General features: G+C 34.1%; 3 protein-coding genes across 3 annotated transcripts; 2 read left to right on the forward strand and 1 right to left on the reverse strand.

Moving 5' to 3' along the window:
* LOC114370232 (RING finger protein 44-like) lies at positions 1 to 1,733 on the reverse strand. The gene is made up of 2 exons (XM_028327527.1): positions 1,379 to 1,733; positions 1 to 523 (listed from the first exon to the last, which is right to left on the reverse strand). The coding sequence occupies exons 1-2, from the start codon at positions 1,600 to 1,602 to the stop codon at positions 226 to 228; spliced, it is 522 nt and encodes a 173-aa protein (XP_028183328.1). The 5' UTR covers positions 1,603 to 1,733; the 3' UTR covers positions 1 to 225.
* Positions 1,734 to 8,527: 6,794 nt separating this feature from the next.
* Positions 8,528 to 11,196, forward strand: LOC114370135 (protein IQ-DOMAIN 14-like). Its single transcript, XM_028327422.1, has 4 exons — positions 8,528 to 9,323; positions 9,431 to 9,655; positions 9,923 to 10,615; positions 10,815 to 11,196. Exons 1-4 carry the CDS (start codon positions 8,853 to 8,855, stop codon positions 10,833 to 10,835), a joined length of 1,410 nt encoding a protein of 469 aa, XP_028183223.1. The 5' UTR covers positions 8,528 to 8,852; the 3' UTR covers positions 10,836 to 11,196.
* A 4,593-nt stretch (positions 11,197 to 15,789) lies between these two features.
* On the forward strand, positions 15,790 to 17,380 carry LOC114369669 (leucine-rich repeat extensin-like protein 6). The gene has a single exon (XM_028326910.1). The coding sequence runs from the start codon at positions 15,854 to 15,856 to the stop codon at positions 17,024 to 17,026; it is 1,173 nt and encodes a 390-aa protein (XP_028182711.1). The 5' UTR covers positions 15,790 to 15,853; the 3' UTR covers positions 17,027 to 17,380.
* The last annotated feature ends 528 nt before the right edge of the window (positions 17,381 to 17,908 follow it).

Consider the following 17,908-nt stretch of genomic DNA (forward strand, 5'->3'; position numbering starts at 1 on the left):
TTTTTTTCTTAAAGCAAGAAAAAGTAGTTATTGCCTTCTTGGGGCTAGTGGGATAATCTCAATCTTTTCACGAGCATATATTACAATAGGGGAAATCCACCAATAGCTGAGAAGAGCAGCAATCAATAATAAGAAAAATATGCGGCAAATTGCAATACTAGGTAGCCAGATACTTTGATATTTTTGTCCTTTGTACAAGACACGATATGCTGAAGCCAAATGAAATTAAGTATTGATATGAGGTGAGGGCTGAACAGGGGTTCGACAATAAGGGCAATGGGGATGGGATGCAAGCCAGCGAAGAAGGCATGCTGAATGGTACTTATGGGAGCATGAAAGGTTCATAACCTGTTGCTCTAGCCCCAAATCTTCTAGGCACACGGCACACACTTTTCTATCTTTCTTCAACTTGTTCCCACGCAATAACCATGAACACTCTAATAACTTCCTACCTATTCCTCCATCCTTCTTCTCGTACCTGTTTTGGCTCACTTTTCCTTCTTTTCTTGGATTCTCACTTGACCTGTAATGTATTTATGTATTAAGCAACTCGGATAATTAATTAATATTCATTAGTATACACTCAAATAAGCCGAGCAATGGCCTTGCCATAAATTTAAATTCTTAGCTGTTAGGTTCACAAATCCTATCTCAATAACCACACATGATAAATTGTATTTGCATATAAAAAGTGTTTTTTATTCATTTATAATTAATTTGTCTCAATAAATGTAAATTAATTGACAATATATGTTAAACTCGTGGAAAGAAATTAGATTCGAATTCAATTTTTATATAATACATACATAGATAGATAGTAATAAAAAGTTTTAAGTGTAACCCTAAATTAACCTTTTAAGTATCCAAAGAATCAAATCTCAAAATATTTTGAAATTCCACCTAAAAGCCAAAAGTCATACTTATATATTTACCAAATATAGAAAGCAAAATTGATAAGGTTTATTTTTTTTTTTTTTTTAACAATTTTGTAAAATTGATCAAACTTTTCATGTTCATGTATTTAAGATTCTCCCGAGTTTCAAAAGGACATCACGTGGTGGGTGTATCTAAACAATAGTGTGCACATTGAAATATGCCTATTATGATATCGTATCTGCAGACCACAAGGAATCGTTATAGCTAGCTAGATAGAGTTTGATTGCCAAGAACCATGTCGAATCTAAAAAATAAAATCATGCGAATCTCCGAAACCAAATAACCCTTCACTTTGAAGAGGAAAAAAAAGTTCCTTAATCAGGCATGTATCATGTGTTTGCACTCAAGTAACTGGTGGAAAATGAAACCAAGTCTTAACAAATTAATACAGAAACTCAAGCTAATAGGAACAAAAGTTAACTAATTCACAAAATATATATACCTGTATGAGGAAAAGAAGTGTTCAAGCTTCTTGTGAAGCCTTTGTCTGGCCTTGAGAGCAGTTTCATCTAAGACAGTGAGTGGAATCCATGGTGGGTCGAATGATGACGATTCTCTTGGGTAATAGGAGTGTCGACATGTGGGAAGGTATTGGTGTTCATATCTATAGTTCTTCTCTGTTCTCTTCCTTGCAAGCAACCCAACACCAGGCAACCTACCAGCCATTAAATTCCTTTAGCTGCTTATTCTTATCTCAATTTTATGGCACCCCAAATAATGCATCCAAGTAGTATTAGATAGATGGTTACTTTGTGTTGTTGTGTCTGATGGATGATGATGGGTCAGTGGGAGTTTGTTTTGTCACCTCTTCCTAAATATCAAAAGTTAGAGGGCCCATTCAATTCTCATGAATCTAGCCGTTTCTAATGATTTCAATTATGTGCCATACATGTGCATTTTGTGACAGCTATGGCTGCCTTTTGGAGACCATGGAATGGAATGCAAGTGTCTTGTGTTGTGCCAATTTGGTAAATACTCTGCGGAGAAATTTTACTGGTTTAATCGGGAGAAGGATTTTTAGTGTCCACAAATGAAACACGAGATTCCTCAACTAGGCATGCGGGGTGTTCCAATGCAAATTCAAGGCAAAATGAACCTAAAAGCAAATGTTCTGAATCATTGGTAAGAATATTTTTGGCTCGAACGTAATTTTGTAATGGATTTTTAAACATACTCTTAATTGTTATTTGTTATGAAACTCGAGTTGCATCTTACTAACTTGATTGGGGAAAGTGAGAATAAAACATGTCTTTTTTTTTTTTTTTTTTACTTGATTTCTTAGTGAGACTCATATCATGTAGGGAACTCAAAAATTACAACTTATAACACAGAAAAAAGTTGTAATCTCTTAACTATTATTTATATATTTATAAAAATTGTCTACTTTATTGTCACGTGGATGCTGGACAGTACGAAATTGTTTTTTTTTTTTTTTACTTCTTTCTTTTATTTTGTTTTGTTCAATTTGATTTTTTTTAAATCGTGCACGGCACTGGTGCACACCTAGTTTACTTCTTTCTTGATTTTTTTAGTGAGACCTGTGCCATGTAGGGAACTCAAAAATTACAACTTGTAACGCAGAGAAAAAAAGTTTTAATCTCTTAGCTGTTATTTTATATATTTATAAAAACTGTTCACCAACTTATTGATTGTCTCGTGTATGTTGGACAGTGCGAAATTGATGTTTTATTTTTTACTTCTCTTCTTTTCTTTTATTTTTTTTTAAAATCATGCAAGACACAAGTTCACACCTAGTTATAGGCTTGTTTAGTTTTAAATCTAAACAGTTATATCAAATTTAAATTTAGCATAAAATTGGAAGATTTGTTTAAGTTATGCTGTCCCATTTAACCTATAATAATTTTTCACCATAACCTTCGAATAATTTCGAATTTTCTTTTGACACAAGAAAATTTACAACATTATATATTTCATATGAAATTGGTTTTATTTAATTTTATTTAGAAATAATCAAGCGGATTTTTGAATCACTGCCTAATTAAATTTGAGTTCAGACGAATTAAATAAAGGACTAGCGGTCCCAAGTTAAGCGCCTCTGCTTCTAAATCTTGGTTTTGGGGTCCGATGTTCATCTTTGAGTCCTACCTACTAACTACTAAGTTCCTGTTTAACGTGAAATAGTGTTTTGTTAAAGAGAAAAAAGGGTATGTAATAACAGTGTAAGTCATTCAATCGGATCACAAATTATCAGGTAAAATAAGTTTGTTGATAGGTGATTTTTAAAATAATTCAAACAATAAATTGATTATATAATATTTTATATCGTCAATATATAACTATGAAATTTTTTATTGTACATAAAATTATTTTTTTGTTTTTATTATTTCTGTCAACGTAATTATATATAAAATTTTCGTGTACAAACTGTGTACAAATTTATTTTTTCTAAAACCTCAAATTTCTTCCTCTAGGTGTAAAATAATAGAAATTGTTAATAGTTTGTTGGCAATTATAATAAAAAAAAATACTTTTCCAAAAAATTATAAGAATAGAAATAGGAGGCCCATGTATGCTGTATTTTCAATTCAGCCCACTTGTCTTCTCTTCTTTTGGAGACCCAGTTTGTATTTTCTTATTGTTTCTTTTAGGACCTTTTTTTTTTTTGTTTTTGAAGAAATATAGATTAATGTTTTTGAAGCACTATGGTCTATGACTCTATGGACTATGGTTGTTAAGTTTGTTGAAAAAAAAAAAGTGCTCCCAGTTCCCACCGTCCATACCCTCCCTACGAATACGATTTTGTTTCCTCTGGGGTTGTGTTTGGTTTTGGCGGGAGGTGAGAAATAAAAGATAAATTTTATACTTTTGCTGTGAGATTTATATCTTTTACATTTTTTTTTTCATTCTCTTTATTTTTCCCAATTTGTCTAAGGTTCTTCCATCACATTCGTCCTTTCTAACTAACTTGTTAGATTCATATTCGGCAACTGAATCCAAGTCATAGAGTGTCTTTCATTACTAAGATATGTTGCCTTTCTGTGAACTCTTTAACACAACACTACTTTAGCTTAGATTTGTTGTGGGTGTTTTGGGTAAGCTCGTTTGAGTTGTTGTTGGCAAGTGCTAATCGAGAAGGAATAACAAATGAGAAAAGAAAAGTTTAGGTTTTATCATTTTTTTAATACTAGGAGAAATTATAATCATTTAACAAACATAGTAATATAAATAAGAGGGGAAAAGTGAAAAGAAAATTATAGGATATTTAATACAAGTTCAAGAATTATACTGTGAGATAAAATTTCAATTTTAAATGAAGAGAGGTAACAAAGACACCTAAGGAACAACAATCTTCAAGAATTGGCACTTGGATCTGATGCTAGCATGCATTATTTTTATTTCATTCCAACTTGTACTCATTTTGAATGAAATATACAAGTTATTTGACTTGAAATAAAAAAAAATGGCATTTGGCACTTCCTGTTTTTACGGTACAGAAATTTTGGGGTATGGATATTTAATTGGAAGACTTCCAATTGCCAAGCGACCGTTAACAACATTCTCATTTGCTTAGGAACGAGTAGAACAGATGATATTCCAGCACCAACCTTGAAAGATGCAATTCGTGGCAGAGAAATAGCTTGAAATGCTTGTTGACATAACCATAACCTAGTGAGTTGTCTCTAACATAAATTACATGAAAATGACGCAACAACCTTACAGCACATACAGGCCACCAACGTAATTGTGTTGCTATATGAATACGACTAAACTGTTAGATCGTGACAACTATTGAGGCATGAAGAAAATGAAAGCTGTGGATTCCTATCAAGATTGCTACAATGTGGTCATAGATTGCTGGGCTTTAAACGAGGCTTATCTTCAGTGCTCTAGTTTTTTTCTATTCAAACTTTTATTCTCTAGGAGGCTACGAGTGCAGTTTGCTTACTGTGCGCTCAACCCATTGTCAGCACAGGGTGTTTTTTCTGCACTTCCCATATTACTTCGGAAATGACCATTCCGAAAGTATGTAAAGTACAAGAAACAATTTGGGAAGTGCAGGAAATAATATTGCCGTGAGCACACTAGAGTATCCTACATATAGTTAATCAAACAACCTTGACTTATAAGCAAGCGTATCATCATAGCATTCACAAACACATGCACAGTAGATTATTGCATGATCTAGAACAATGAATTTTCGACCAATTTTTGTGTGACATATTATTCACTTTATGTAACACATAAATTTATGGAAAAAAAAATTAATAACATTTCACATAAAGATTAGTTAGAATCACTTAGCCTCAAACTATATAATAATTTCTTGGATAAATGTTGAGATGGAGAATCAAACTTTAGACAGTATTATCATATCCAAGTTTTGAGAAGTTGCTTGAGTCGCTGCCAAATGAATGACAATACACGTTTTGGTTGCACATTACAAAGTTCCACACCAGGACTCTCAAACCTACATCCTCTTAATACCAAAGTTTGTAATATAACTCAAACACCAAACGTTTTACTCCGATAATATTGTCTGAAGTTTGATTATACTTATTCATGTCTTAGATTGTACATATATACGCCACAAAATCGTTCCCAGATTTTGAATACAACTCATGACTCCGTATGAGACCGTATCAGTATTGCCAGAAATAGAACTCCATTTAAAGAGGCCAAAGCTAAGGTTTAACATGCCTATTCCCAATTGCAAAAAATGGATTCATAAATGGAGTGAATCCAACATAATCTGAGAGCATTGACAACAAAAAAGGAATTCAAGATATTAACATCTCACCATTCGGAATGTACTAAAAGTTTTCATTTTTGTTTTGCTTAGAGCCCAGAAGACAATCATGGTTTCTTTGGTTATACTTCTCTAATTTTTATTTAAAACTTTGTCACATAGTCAAGTTAGGTAACAGGTCTAAACTGCAAACTTTTATTTTCTGTTTTTTTTTTTTCCTGTTCTTTATCCTCCCTCCCTTTTGACAAAATTTATCAATGAAGCACATTACTTGGTAGTTTCTCGAGAGGAAAGAATAACAAAAAAGTGAAGCATGCGCTGGCAGTAGTACAAGGACCATAAATATAAGCAAAAAGTTTAAAGGAATCAAAGGATTTATCTCCAATTAAACCTCTTTCATATGCACTGCTATATCCTTTGAAATCCATGTGAACAGCACTAGAACCATTAAGATATTCTCTTCAATACTTCTACCTCGTAATTTTGTACTCTAAGGCTATGTTTGGTTGAGTTGAGAAGCCCTAAACCTTAGTCGAAAAAGTAAAATTGAAAAAAGCCCTTTGTTTGATTTTCAGTTGGATCTTATTGTAAATTAAGCTTTGCCTTAAGACTCAGTTTGAAATGGAAGAAGAATTTTGCTTTTGCTAATTCAATATACAAAATGAAGTTCATTTGAGCTTAAATTTGCAAATTTTAATCAAAACATGTACCAAACCATGTAAGAAACAAGCTTCTAGTTTGTGTTTTCTTTAATCAAAACAAGTAATAAACCATGTAAGAAACAAGCTTCTAATTTGTGTTTTCTTCCATTTTGCTTTTTTGAATAAAGTATTACGTGATGAATAACAGAATGTCTTTGAAGGGATGTGGACTGTATTCCACATGTGGAGCAATCAAGGTAGAAGAGAACTGAAAACTATAGAGACTCCTATAGGCCCCACCTAGAGGATCTGCTGCATCAGAGATCATATTAATTAAATTTTTTTAGATATTGATGTTGTAAACGTGTCTCTACACGTTTTATGTCAACTCCTCAAATTTATATCTTTTCCTTCATCAGATTATGTAAGAACTTTCCAAGAAAATACATCATTGCTGTCCTATGATCAACAGATCAAGTTCATCACTTGTTTTGGGTTGGATTCGTTGAATCATTATTGATTAATATTTTAACCATAAAAGACAACCTTCTTCACTAGCTTATCACCAATCAAATTATTTTGTGTTCTGTTTTTGTCTCCTCCGTCTTCTTATAAAGTATTAAAATGATGTTCGATTAAGTTGAATATCCTAGGACCATATTTGATGGAGTTACTGATATTACTCCATACTTTTACCTTGTTTCAGTTAAAGTCAATTGTATATTAGTCTATTTGAAACAATGCACAACTACTAGGGATGGTTTGGATAGGAAATTCACTTGTTTTAAATAAATATCTGCACTATGAATTGTCCTTCACAATTTACAAGGATTAAGGATAGATAAAGTCATAGGTGAAGTTATTTGTTCAACTAAAACGATGATTAAGGAATCAAGTAGAGAATTAGAGAAGGAAATGAGCCAAATCCCAAGGCGGTGTTTCCCCTAAACAGAACACCTAGTCAAATGGGGAGCATATAAACATGGCATGTGACTGCCAACTCGTTGTTTGTTTATGAAAAGATGTCATTGAAAACAATGCAAATCACCAGTCTATGATGGGTAAGATGGGGTATAGCCCTATTAATTTTATATTCATGTATTTGTATAAGCATTAAGCAACCACTGGCTACCTTTTGCTGGAATACATTATTTGCTTGCAATTTATCAAACATTAATCATAATTTTATTCATTCGTTTACAGCATATATGTCATTAGCCAAGTAAGATGCGGATAATGCAAAGAGTATAAGATGAATTGAGTGGTTAAGGAAGAAGAGAAGGGGAATAGATAGTGGGTTTAATCTCTCTTACTAACAAAAAACTAACAATCAACAACTAATATTTATAGATAAAAAAATGCAGATAATGTCTCATATTTGTACCATAGAACATGGAATTTTCACTTTCTTATATCAATTTCTTAATATGAAAAATCCACCCATTATAAGCTGTAATCGTATACTTCCTTTCTCAATAGAATTTTGACACATGGATCAAACACTTCACTACATTTAGTCACCACCTAAGCCAACCAATTCAGCTGCTTAATAAACGTTGGTGTCAGGGGCCCTCTGACTCATGACTACTAGCATGAATAGTCTGAAATTGTAAAATAATTTGATTTGACTACTTAAAATCTGTAACAGTGCTTGCGTAAGTTCATTTATGTAGTTCTCCAAGTTCATTAAACAATCTTGCAGGGAACCATTAACACATTCTGCTCAACACATACCATAAAAGCTCTTGAACCTATTTAGCCTTTGGTTATAGGAAATGTAAAAGATAGATGACTTCTTGCAAGGGCACGGTATCAGGACAAAATAGTAGTAAGTAGAAAAGTGGTTAACAAAAGCAAACACTAGAATATTTAACTCTAGTTCTTAACTACACAGATAAGATGGGCACGTGCACATCCTCAGGACCCCTACTCAATCATTTATTATTGGATCCTGTAAGGTCTTTTAACTTTCTTTAGTTCATGACCCCTGTAATGGACCCTCAACAAGACACTCTCCTACCCAAATATGAGTATTTTACACGGATGCTGCATGTTCTTGATCTATTATCACATGGTTTCTGATCCATCCCATCCCATATTAACCGACACTGAAATCACCAAAACACCCTTGGTATCCACTCAAGAGGGTCACTTACCTTTAGGGACAGCATGGGAACTGAAAATTCTTTTCCACTTTAGACTTTGGAGGGCAAGGAATCTTGTTATCTTAATCTGTAACAGTTACTTAGAGCATCCTCTTTGCTTTATTTCTCACAACCAGGCCTTACCTGTTACTACATGGCATAGGGAGAGACCCCCCAAAGTAACATATTCTCAAAAAATGGTGGTTAGTATTTAGTACGGAAAATATGTGATGAGACAGCGAGTTTAGGCTGTAAAATAGCGTTATCTATTTTTAATAAGCGGGGCCATATAAAGTTGAAAGCAACTTAACAAACTGTAGACATGAAGAGATCTACATACAAATCATTTTCTGTTACTTTCTTTAAAGTTGTTGCTACTTGCTAGTATCCAATATTAGCTTACTACTAGGGTGTTTGAAAGAGATGGGGAAGACAGGCAAATGGCTTAGAAACTTGTTGACAGGTAAGAAAGACAAGGAAAAAGAGAAGGGAAAATCTACAACCAACCTGAATTGTTCTTCAAATGGAACAGAAAACTCAACCACTCCAACTTGCACAACCCCAAAGGAGAAAAAGAGATGGAGTTTTAGAAGATCATCAGCCTCAGCCACTACTGCCACAACCACACCACCAACAACTTCCAAGGAATTGAATTTTGTAGAAACAAATGTGACTGTTTCACAGACGGTGCAAACTGACACTGATATTCAGAATGAGCAGAGGAAGCATGCCATGGCTGTGGCTGCTGCCACTGCAGTAGCAGCTGATGCTGCAGTGGCAGCTGCTCAGGCTGTAGCTGCTGTGATCCGTTTGACTTCTGCTTCCAATGGAACATCTAAAAGCATTGAAGAGGCTGCTGCCATCAAAATCCAATCTTCCTTTCGCTCTCACCTGGTATTTCACTTTCTAAGGAATCGAGTTTTGTCTTTGAGAATTAATGCTGTTGGTATTTGAGTATGTGAATGAGTGATATGATATATGTGTTGATGTTTCTATGTCAGGCAAGAAAAGCATTGTGTGCTCTAAGAGGATTAGTGAAGTTGCAGGCACTAGTAAGGGGTCACTTGGTGAGAAAACAAGCCAAGGCAACACTGAGATGCATGCAGGCTTTGGTGACAGCACAAGTCAGAGCTCGTGCTCAGAGGATCCAAATGGGGTCTGAAGGAAACCCTAATCAAAAGCACAGAAATGCCACGGAGGATAATTTGTTCAGGCATATATATAATGTTAGTTTCATGACTTCTCTCAATTATCTTTTGATAGTAACATGATTGTTGAAAATGAAATTTCCAGCATTCATGTGATTTATATAATATATATGATGATGTGAAATCTTTTGTTTATTTGCAGTATCTTTCAGCATGATAAAAAAAATTTATAGGGAAAGAAAGTAACAAATATAATTTTGAATTATATTTTAAAGCACTCTAGGAAATGTTGTTATATGTGGAATATGATGTCATTGATATGGAACATGGGTTTTGTGCTTCTAGGAAATGGACAGAGGCTTGGAAGACAACATCAAGATTGTAGAAATGGATGTTTGTGAATCAAAAGGTAACTCCATAAGCAGAAACAGCAGTGTATGTCATCATGGACATGAAGAACAATATGACAACAGATTTTCCACACATTATTCAACAAACGGTTTCTACTCAAAGGAAGAAAATTACAAGGTATCACCGGCTCCATCAGCATTGACAGAGTTGAGTCCAAGAACCTGCAGTGGCCATTTTGAGGACTCTTTCAGCACAGCACAAAGCAGTCCTCACCCTCAGTTCTACTCTGCAGTGTCAAGAACAGAAGATTCAAAGCACCATTTTGCTTTCCCTAGGCCAGCTTATGCAGAATCTATGTCCTATGACTACCCTTTGTTCCCAAATTACATGGCTAACACTGAATCATCAAGGGCCAAAGTCAGATCACACAGTGCACCAAAACAAAGACCAGATTCATTCGAGAGGCAACCAAGCCGGCGAAGAGCTTCAGTTGAGGGAAGAAATGTCCCAAGGCCAGTGAGGATGCAAAGATCATCTTCACATATGGGTGCCACTGCCCATAACTACCATTATCCTTGGTCAATCAAGCTTGATAGATCCGCAGTTTCACTCAAAGATAGTGAATGTGGCTCTGCAAGTACAGTGCTCACTAACACTAATTATTGCAGATCACTTGTTGCATATGACGTGAGTACTTACCATCTCTCATACCACAAGTTTTCATCATAAAAATTTAATACTAGAGATGAACAAGAATAATCATTAAGAGTAAACATGTTTATTGTTTAATAGTATATGTGTGTGTGTAGTCTTCATATCACTTAATTAGTAACATTATTGTTTATTGGATCTGACTATGTTTTTTCGTTGCTTGCTTTGACTGTAGCCACGTGGAGATAGGTACTGACTACTGAGAAAGTGCACCTTGTGCTACGCCAAATAGTAGTCACTTTGCAAGAACACCAAAATCTAGAGTTGAGAGTTTCAGTTTGCTGAGTTTTTCTCCTTTTAGATTTCAAAACAAAATAATAACTCTGGTTTTACAATAAAGAGTTGTTGCGAGGGATTGATTGAAGTCCAATGATTGTAGAGATTCTTCTTCTATTCGTTGTCTGCCATGTTTGTGGATTGCTTTGTAATAAAACATTGTAACGGGTTTTGGTCTGTATAAATTTTACTAAGTGAGATATTAACAATGTGAGCAATGATATTTGTGATAACAATTCGTAAAGGCCGTCGAATGCTAATACATTGTTCTTTAAAACCCAGATAGTTATGTAACTAATTTCCATGTTGATTTACCGCACTAACTTTGGCAGACCAATGGCAATAAACCAGATTGCCCTTTATTTTAATTTTCACTCAGCATAGCGATGTTCAGCCAATACCTTGATTCTCCTCATCAAAGTCATTATTATGCAGCACTTCATATACTTAGGTATATCAAGGGCTGTCCAGGGAAAGGTCTTTTCTTCTCTTCCACTAATGGTCTTAAGCTCACGGCCTTTAGTGATTCGGACTGGGCAGCTTGTCCGGATACCAGAAAATCTATCACTGGTTATTGTGTATTTCTTGGTCCTTCTTTGATTTCATGGAAGTCTAAGAAGCAACCTACAGTCTCAAGAAGTTCAAGTGAAGCTGAGTATAGAGCACTCACAGATACTGCATGTGAAGTTCATCCCAATTTACTTATATTGCGACAATCAATCCGCCATCAAAATTGCCCAAAATCCAACTTTCCATGAAAGGACCAAGCACATAGAGATTGATTGCCACTTAATTAGAGAGAAAGTACAAAATGGAATCATTCATCTCATGCCTATTGCCTCCAAGGATCAATTGGCTGATATTCACACCAAGCCTCTTCCATTTCCTAACTTTTCCACTCTTCTTTCCAAGCTGAATATGGTTGATATCCATAATCCAGCTTGAGGGGGGCTGTTAGAATAAGCCAATATTTTACTGTACAACTAACTCTGCATTTGTTACTTGTATAAATAGGGAATTATTCCCCAATCAATAATAGAGCTCATTTTCACAAATCTAACAATTGGTATAGGCTGTGGTAACAATTACAGCTTCATGCTGCACATTTGCATAACCAATGGCATCATAGTTGAACCAAATGCAGATGTCTAATCTACATGTACATCACAAGTTCAGGGTATAAAAATATGAGCACGTCACCTTCAAGAAATGCATACAAGAAGCTCATAGTCAAGCTATTTACACATTAAACAAATTGGAAAATGTAATCAAATTTGAAATTACGAGGCAAGTAGTGTAACAAGTGTAAAAAGACTCAATAGTCAAAAGACTTCCTTAATCTTCCCTTGCACGAGTGATAGAAGTGCTTGGAATCTCAATCTGTTCTGGAACAAAAAGGTTGAAACATTTAGTCACACGTTTAACAAAAATGGTTTAAGTTTCATTGACTTTATTTTTTCTTCATACTTTAAAACTCCTTTTAATGTGTTCCTTCTATTCCTCAAGACCATCCCTTGTGGCCCATCAATTATATATATCAGATTATTCTAGGGTAGGGGTAGGGGCATGTTTCCTTAATTATATAACAAAAACGCTATGTAGTTGTTAATCGAGTGCAGTTTAAGTTTATAACTTTGTACTCGGCTCTAAAGATTTTGATGACAATTGTCGTGTATAAAATAAAAGTGAGTTGAAAGATTCTTATGCTATCTACCACTTCCAACTAATAATGTATACAAATTAAGTCAAAAGAAAGAGAAACAAATACTATCAATGTCAATTATCGAAGCCTTTTCATCCTAAGGTATTTCACTTCCCATATTAGTTTTCGCTTTTCTTATTCAATTTTTCACCTACTTTATGTTTACCGAGCCCATATATGATATATCAATCTGCCTCAAACTTCCATACCCTTTTAGCATGATTTTATAAAATTCTTTTACTTATAATTGTTTATTGACATGCTTTTAATTAAAAAATTTTAATACGAAGACTTTAGTGATATAGCTTACATCGTGTTGTTTGTGTTTTACTTAGTCTAAGTCGTTCTGCTATGGTACATTGACTTCATGGAAGCAACATTCTAGAAAACCTACGCCACTATACGCCAGCTTTTCTATTATGCCCTTGTAATTTTCGATCTCTTGGTTTTTTTTTTTTTAAAACAATACTAATACTTTATATATAGTTTACCCTGATATCTAAGTTTCCCTAAATAATAACATGATAACGCTTTATCCATTGGTCTCTTTTGTTATCATACACTTCAAAAAACTTAAGAATTTTTTTTATAGGGATTAAAAAGGTGTCATACTTTTAATGATAAAAATTATATTTAAGAAAAAATATTATTTGAGATTATATATGGACGGCAATTTAACATATGTTATATGTATATAGCAGTGCAATCTTCCTATAGCAAATTATTATATAAATGTCAATAGATATGATGTACTGATGTAGTTGGTTCGCTGGTGTTTATCTTTTTTCTTCTATTCCACTTAATTTTTAATAAAATAAAACTATGAGAAGTAATATCTTCCTTGGCTATCTAGTTGTTTGACTTTGATCGGCTACATCCTTTATGATAAGTTTCATATTAATTACAAAGTGGGATAAAATTAATAAAACGGGTTTCATATCACGAGAAAATGATTTCCTTATAGATTTTTTTTTCTTAAATTTCAAGCATGCTAGAATAGACCATGTAGCTAAGTTTTATTCTGATATTGAATCTTATTACCTACTCGGCTACTCTACCGTCTTAAGTCTAACTTATTATGAAGACTTGGTTTCATTAGTTTCACTATGATTTTGAAATAAATTGAATTATATAAAATTTTAGTTAACGACACCTCTATATATGTCACTTGAATTACATGAAATGGTGGTCACATTGAATATAACAAGGCAACAAATGTAGCAACTAGCAAGTCTATTACTCTAATTAATTTGCTGAAGGAAGAAATGAAAAGACTGAAAGGTACTTGAACAGTAGGGACACATGGAATTGGAGAGTGCTAATTGAACGTAAAAACGATCTAATCAGTTCTAACCTATCAACCTCATGCTTTGCTTTCAGACACAGCATAAACATTTGTTGACTTTCGGCACACATTCACTGTATCATGGGGGTTCTATCAGAGATATCATTGTTCATCTACACATAATAATGACCATTAAGAATGTGATCATTTAATAACGCTAAAAAACCTTGTTTTTTTATTTGATTTTTCTAAAATGAATGAGATTACGTGTACGTGAGAATGTGAGAACTTATTTATTTACTCATCTTCTCTCACCTTGAAAAAGTAAAATTCTTTTCTTTATTCATATGGAAAAAACAAAATGACATTTTTAAGAGTACTTTATAAGAAATATTCATTAGATAGCACTTCTTTAATTTTAAGTTTAGTTATCCTTTATATAACATTTTCTTAGCCTCATAGGCCTATTTATTTATAACAGGAATATAATTAATCACCTATAGCTTTTGGGAAGCAAGTTGTTTTTTTTTTTTTTTACAGCAGCTGGTTGTTGTTGTACTTATGGGCTTTGAATTTAGAATCTAAACTAAAATGTTTACACTAATGGTTTACTCCAGATAACATAACAATAAATTGATAGTATATAATTATAATATATATAACTTAATCCGGAAATTTCTTAGCAAATAGTTTATCTCACAACCAATGTGAAAATATGCCCGGCCCTTTTGCTAGGTCAATACAATGCAACGGAGATTCAATTTGCTAATGGCTAGTTTTGTAGTCAAAGGGAATAATTAAACATATATATTTGCTTATAAAAATAGGCAAAATATGGTAAAAAAAAAACCGTGTTTTGGGTGAGATCAGCCTCCAAATTCCTTCCAGCCACCAACAAACGTCAGCATTTGCTATCGTTTACAATGCATGCCAGTTCATTGCCAATTTGCCACGATGTACTACTATTAGAAAAAGTGTATACAGAATATAAGAAAGGAACAAGTAATACTTTGTTTCTAGCATCTTGAACTATGATTATAGTTTTTTGCTGAAACGAACTAGGATCATAGTCATACTAATATATATGGGTGCATTGAAAAGGTCATACTAATATATAGTGGCGTTACTCCATATTAGGCTATTAGCGATTTGCTTCCGACGTCGAATAAATTTTAAAAAACGAAAAACCGGACAAACATAAGTTACATAACAGTAAAAATGGATCACGAATTCACGATAAAAAAAAAAAAGGACAGAACTTGATATAACTAATGTTTAAAATAAGCTGTTTACTAATTTTTCAAGAACTAAAAATGCTAATTAATATAAAAAAACATTAAAAAATCATATAAAAAAGAACTTTAAAAAAAAACACGTCCTGAATCCATTCGTATAGCTAAAATTTAAATTCAATTTGAGACCTTTCATGAAAGATGGAGAAACTAGCAAAAGCCTTTTGAACCTTTTTTGAAGAATCAAACTGAACAGGCCAGGATTGTCACTGATGAATATGTAGCCTTTTGAACCTAATTTAGGAATAACTTGATCGAGTTAAATATAAAGAAGATTATAATATAAGCATTAGGAAACAAACTCTTAACACAAAAAGTGAGAAAATAATGTACCTAGAAATAGCTAGGGGGAGATTAAATTAGAAATTAAATTATAGAAAGCAACAATGTCTATGTCTAAGTCACACTCGTCATTATACCAATATAAAAGTCATAAATATCAAAAGCTGTTTAGAATTCAGATGTCATGTAGTAGTCCATGTAAATGTCTAACCAAAACAATGCCCCATTATTTTATGAGTAATGTCAATTTGCATCTCACCAAACTTCCGAAATTTCCCCAACAGCTTGATATATATATAAATCCAAGTTCCATCCCATGAGACATAGAATCAGTAGTAAACAACAAAAGGAAAAAAAAAAACTCTTGATCATTATTAATGGCCTCTCATTCCCCAAAGAGAGAAGGCCCTTATTATCTTAATATTGTACTATTCCTTACCATTCTCATCTCCATCATCAACCCTTCACACCAAGACCCTTCTTCCCCTCTCCCCCCAATAAACCCAAGACTCACCAAAGCCTACACAGCACTCCAAGCATGGAAACACAAGATCACCTCAGACCCCAAAAACTTCACCTTAAACTGGTGTGGCCCCAATGTTTGCAACTACACTGGCATATACTGTGCACCAGCCCTAGATGATCCTCACATCTACACTGTTGCTGGAGTTGACCTAAACCATGCCACCATATCTGGCTCATTGCCAGAAGAACTTGGCCTCTTAACTGACCTATCACTTCTCCACATAAACTCCAACCGTTTCTGTGGTTCTCTTCCCACTAGCTTCGACAAACTTCACCTCCTCCATGAACTTGACATCAGCAACAACCAATTCTCGGGACCATTCCCCGAAGTTGTTCTTTGCATCCCTAACTTAAAATACTTGGATATCAGATTCAACAACTTCCACGGCAACGTTCCCTCGCGCCTCTTCGATGTCAAACTCGATGCACTTTTCATCAACAACAACAATTTCCAATTCTCGTTGCCCAATAATTTCGGGAACAGTACTGCTTCTGTGGTCGTGTTTGCGAACAATGACTTAAAAGGGTGTCTTCCTTCGAGTTTGGTTAAAATGAAGGGTACCCTTAACGAGATTATCATCACCAACAGTGGCTTAACGGGGTGTTTGCCTAGTGAGATAGGGGATTTGGACATGGTCACGGTGTTTGATGTGAGCTTCAACAAGTTGGTTGGAGAACTGCCTGAGTCATTGGGAAGAATGAAGAAGTTGGAGCAGCTGAATGTGGCGAATAACGAGTTGTCTGGTGAGATTCCTGAGAGTGTTTGCATGTTGCCGAGGTTGGAGAATTTCACGTACTCTTATAACTACTTCTGCAGTGAGTCACCAACGTGTCTCAAGTTGAAGGATAAGGATGATACCAAGAATTGTATTCCTTATAGGCCATTGCAAAGGTCACTGGATGAGTGTAAGGCTTTTTATGCACATCCTGTTCATTGTAGTGCCTTTGGTTGTGCATCGCCGCCGCCGCCACCTCCTCCTCCTCCGCCGCCGCCGCCACCGGCAACTTACCACCACTATCCCTGAGGAGCCATGGCAGAAATATAAGTTTGTAATATTTAATTTGCTTTTTTTTGTTCTGAGTTTGTTTCTCTATTTTTTGGGGATGTGAAGATTAGTTCGGTGAATATCATGATTACAATATTTAGTTTTCCTTTTTGGTGATACGTTTACATTGTAAAAAAAAAAGTGTGAAAATTAGCTATTTCCACTATTCATTTGAAACTTGTTTAAAGGAGGTTAGGTTTGGTTTGAGAACGTTTGGGTTGTTATGGGTCGTGACATATATTCTCTAGTTACTGACGACAACAAAAAAATGTTAAAGAAGGACTATCAATAGTATCTATTTTTTCTGCACGAGTGGAAAAGAAAGTTGAATTCTATTGTTACCTTTTCAAATTTGTTCCTCGCTGTAATAATAACTATGAAGGGAAATTTGTTGAAAACGATGTGAGGAGGATCGGAAATTCGTGATCGTGATATCCAAACTATCATTTTAGAGGTGGAAAACTAATACTTTTGCTGTGGAAATTGATTTATAGTATGAAAAATTTTAAACGAAAGAAATTCGACGAAGAAACTAGGTCTGAGTTCTCTGCTACTTTCTTCTTATTTGTTTTACTTAATCTGTTATGTTGTTTTCAATAACAAGTGGATATATTATATTATATTTCATCATAATTTTCATGTAAGATTTCTTTGTACTAAATAGCTTATTGTTTTGCTATTCGAAACAAATTTATCCCTTGCCTAGTCAATGACAACGATTTATCTTTATATTATAAATGTCGGATGGTGAGTCGTTATCAGTTTGTATATCACTAGTAATTGTCAATGTTTCTTTTCTTTTATATATATTTAAGCGAACTAATTCAGATATGACATAATTTAAATTTAATCTCGTCAAAT

Source organism: Glycine soja, chromosome 10 (genome assembly GCF_004193775.1).
Source record: "Glycine soja cultivar W05 chromosome 10, ASM419377v2, whole genome shotgun sequence".
Taxonomy (NCBI): domain Eukaryota; kingdom Viridiplantae; phylum Streptophyta; class Magnoliopsida; order Fabales; family Fabaceae; genus Glycine; species Glycine soja.

What these genes read in the sequence shown, in the direction of transcription:
- LOC114370232 (XM_028327527.1), bottom strand. Translation starts at nt 1,602, where the DNA reads ATGGCTGGTAGGTTGCCTGGTGTTGGGTTGCTTGCAAGGAAGAGAACA. An exon ending in CACTTCTTTTCCTCATACAG is followed by an intron (nt 524 to 1,378) that starts GTATATATATTT and finishes AATACATTACAG; the next exon opens with GTCAAGTGAGAATCCAAGAA.
- LOC114370135 (XM_028327422.1), top strand. Translation starts at nt 8,853, where the DNA reads ATGGGGAAGACAGGCAAATGGCTTAGAAACTTGTTGACAGGTAAGAAA. An exon ending in CTTCCTTTCGCTCTCACCTG is followed by an intron (nt 9,324 to 9,430) that starts GTATTTCACTTT and finishes TTTCTATGTCAG; the next exon opens with GCAAGAAAAGCATTGTGTGC. An exon ending in TGTTCAGGCATATATATAAT is followed by an intron (nt 9,656 to 9,922) that starts GTTAGTTTCATG and finishes TTGTGCTTCTAG; the next exon opens with GAAATGGACAGAGGCTTGGA.
- LOC114369669 (XM_028326910.1), top strand. Translation starts at nt 15,854, where the DNA reads ATGGCCTCTCATTCCCCAAAGAGAGAAGGCCCTTATTATCTTAATATT.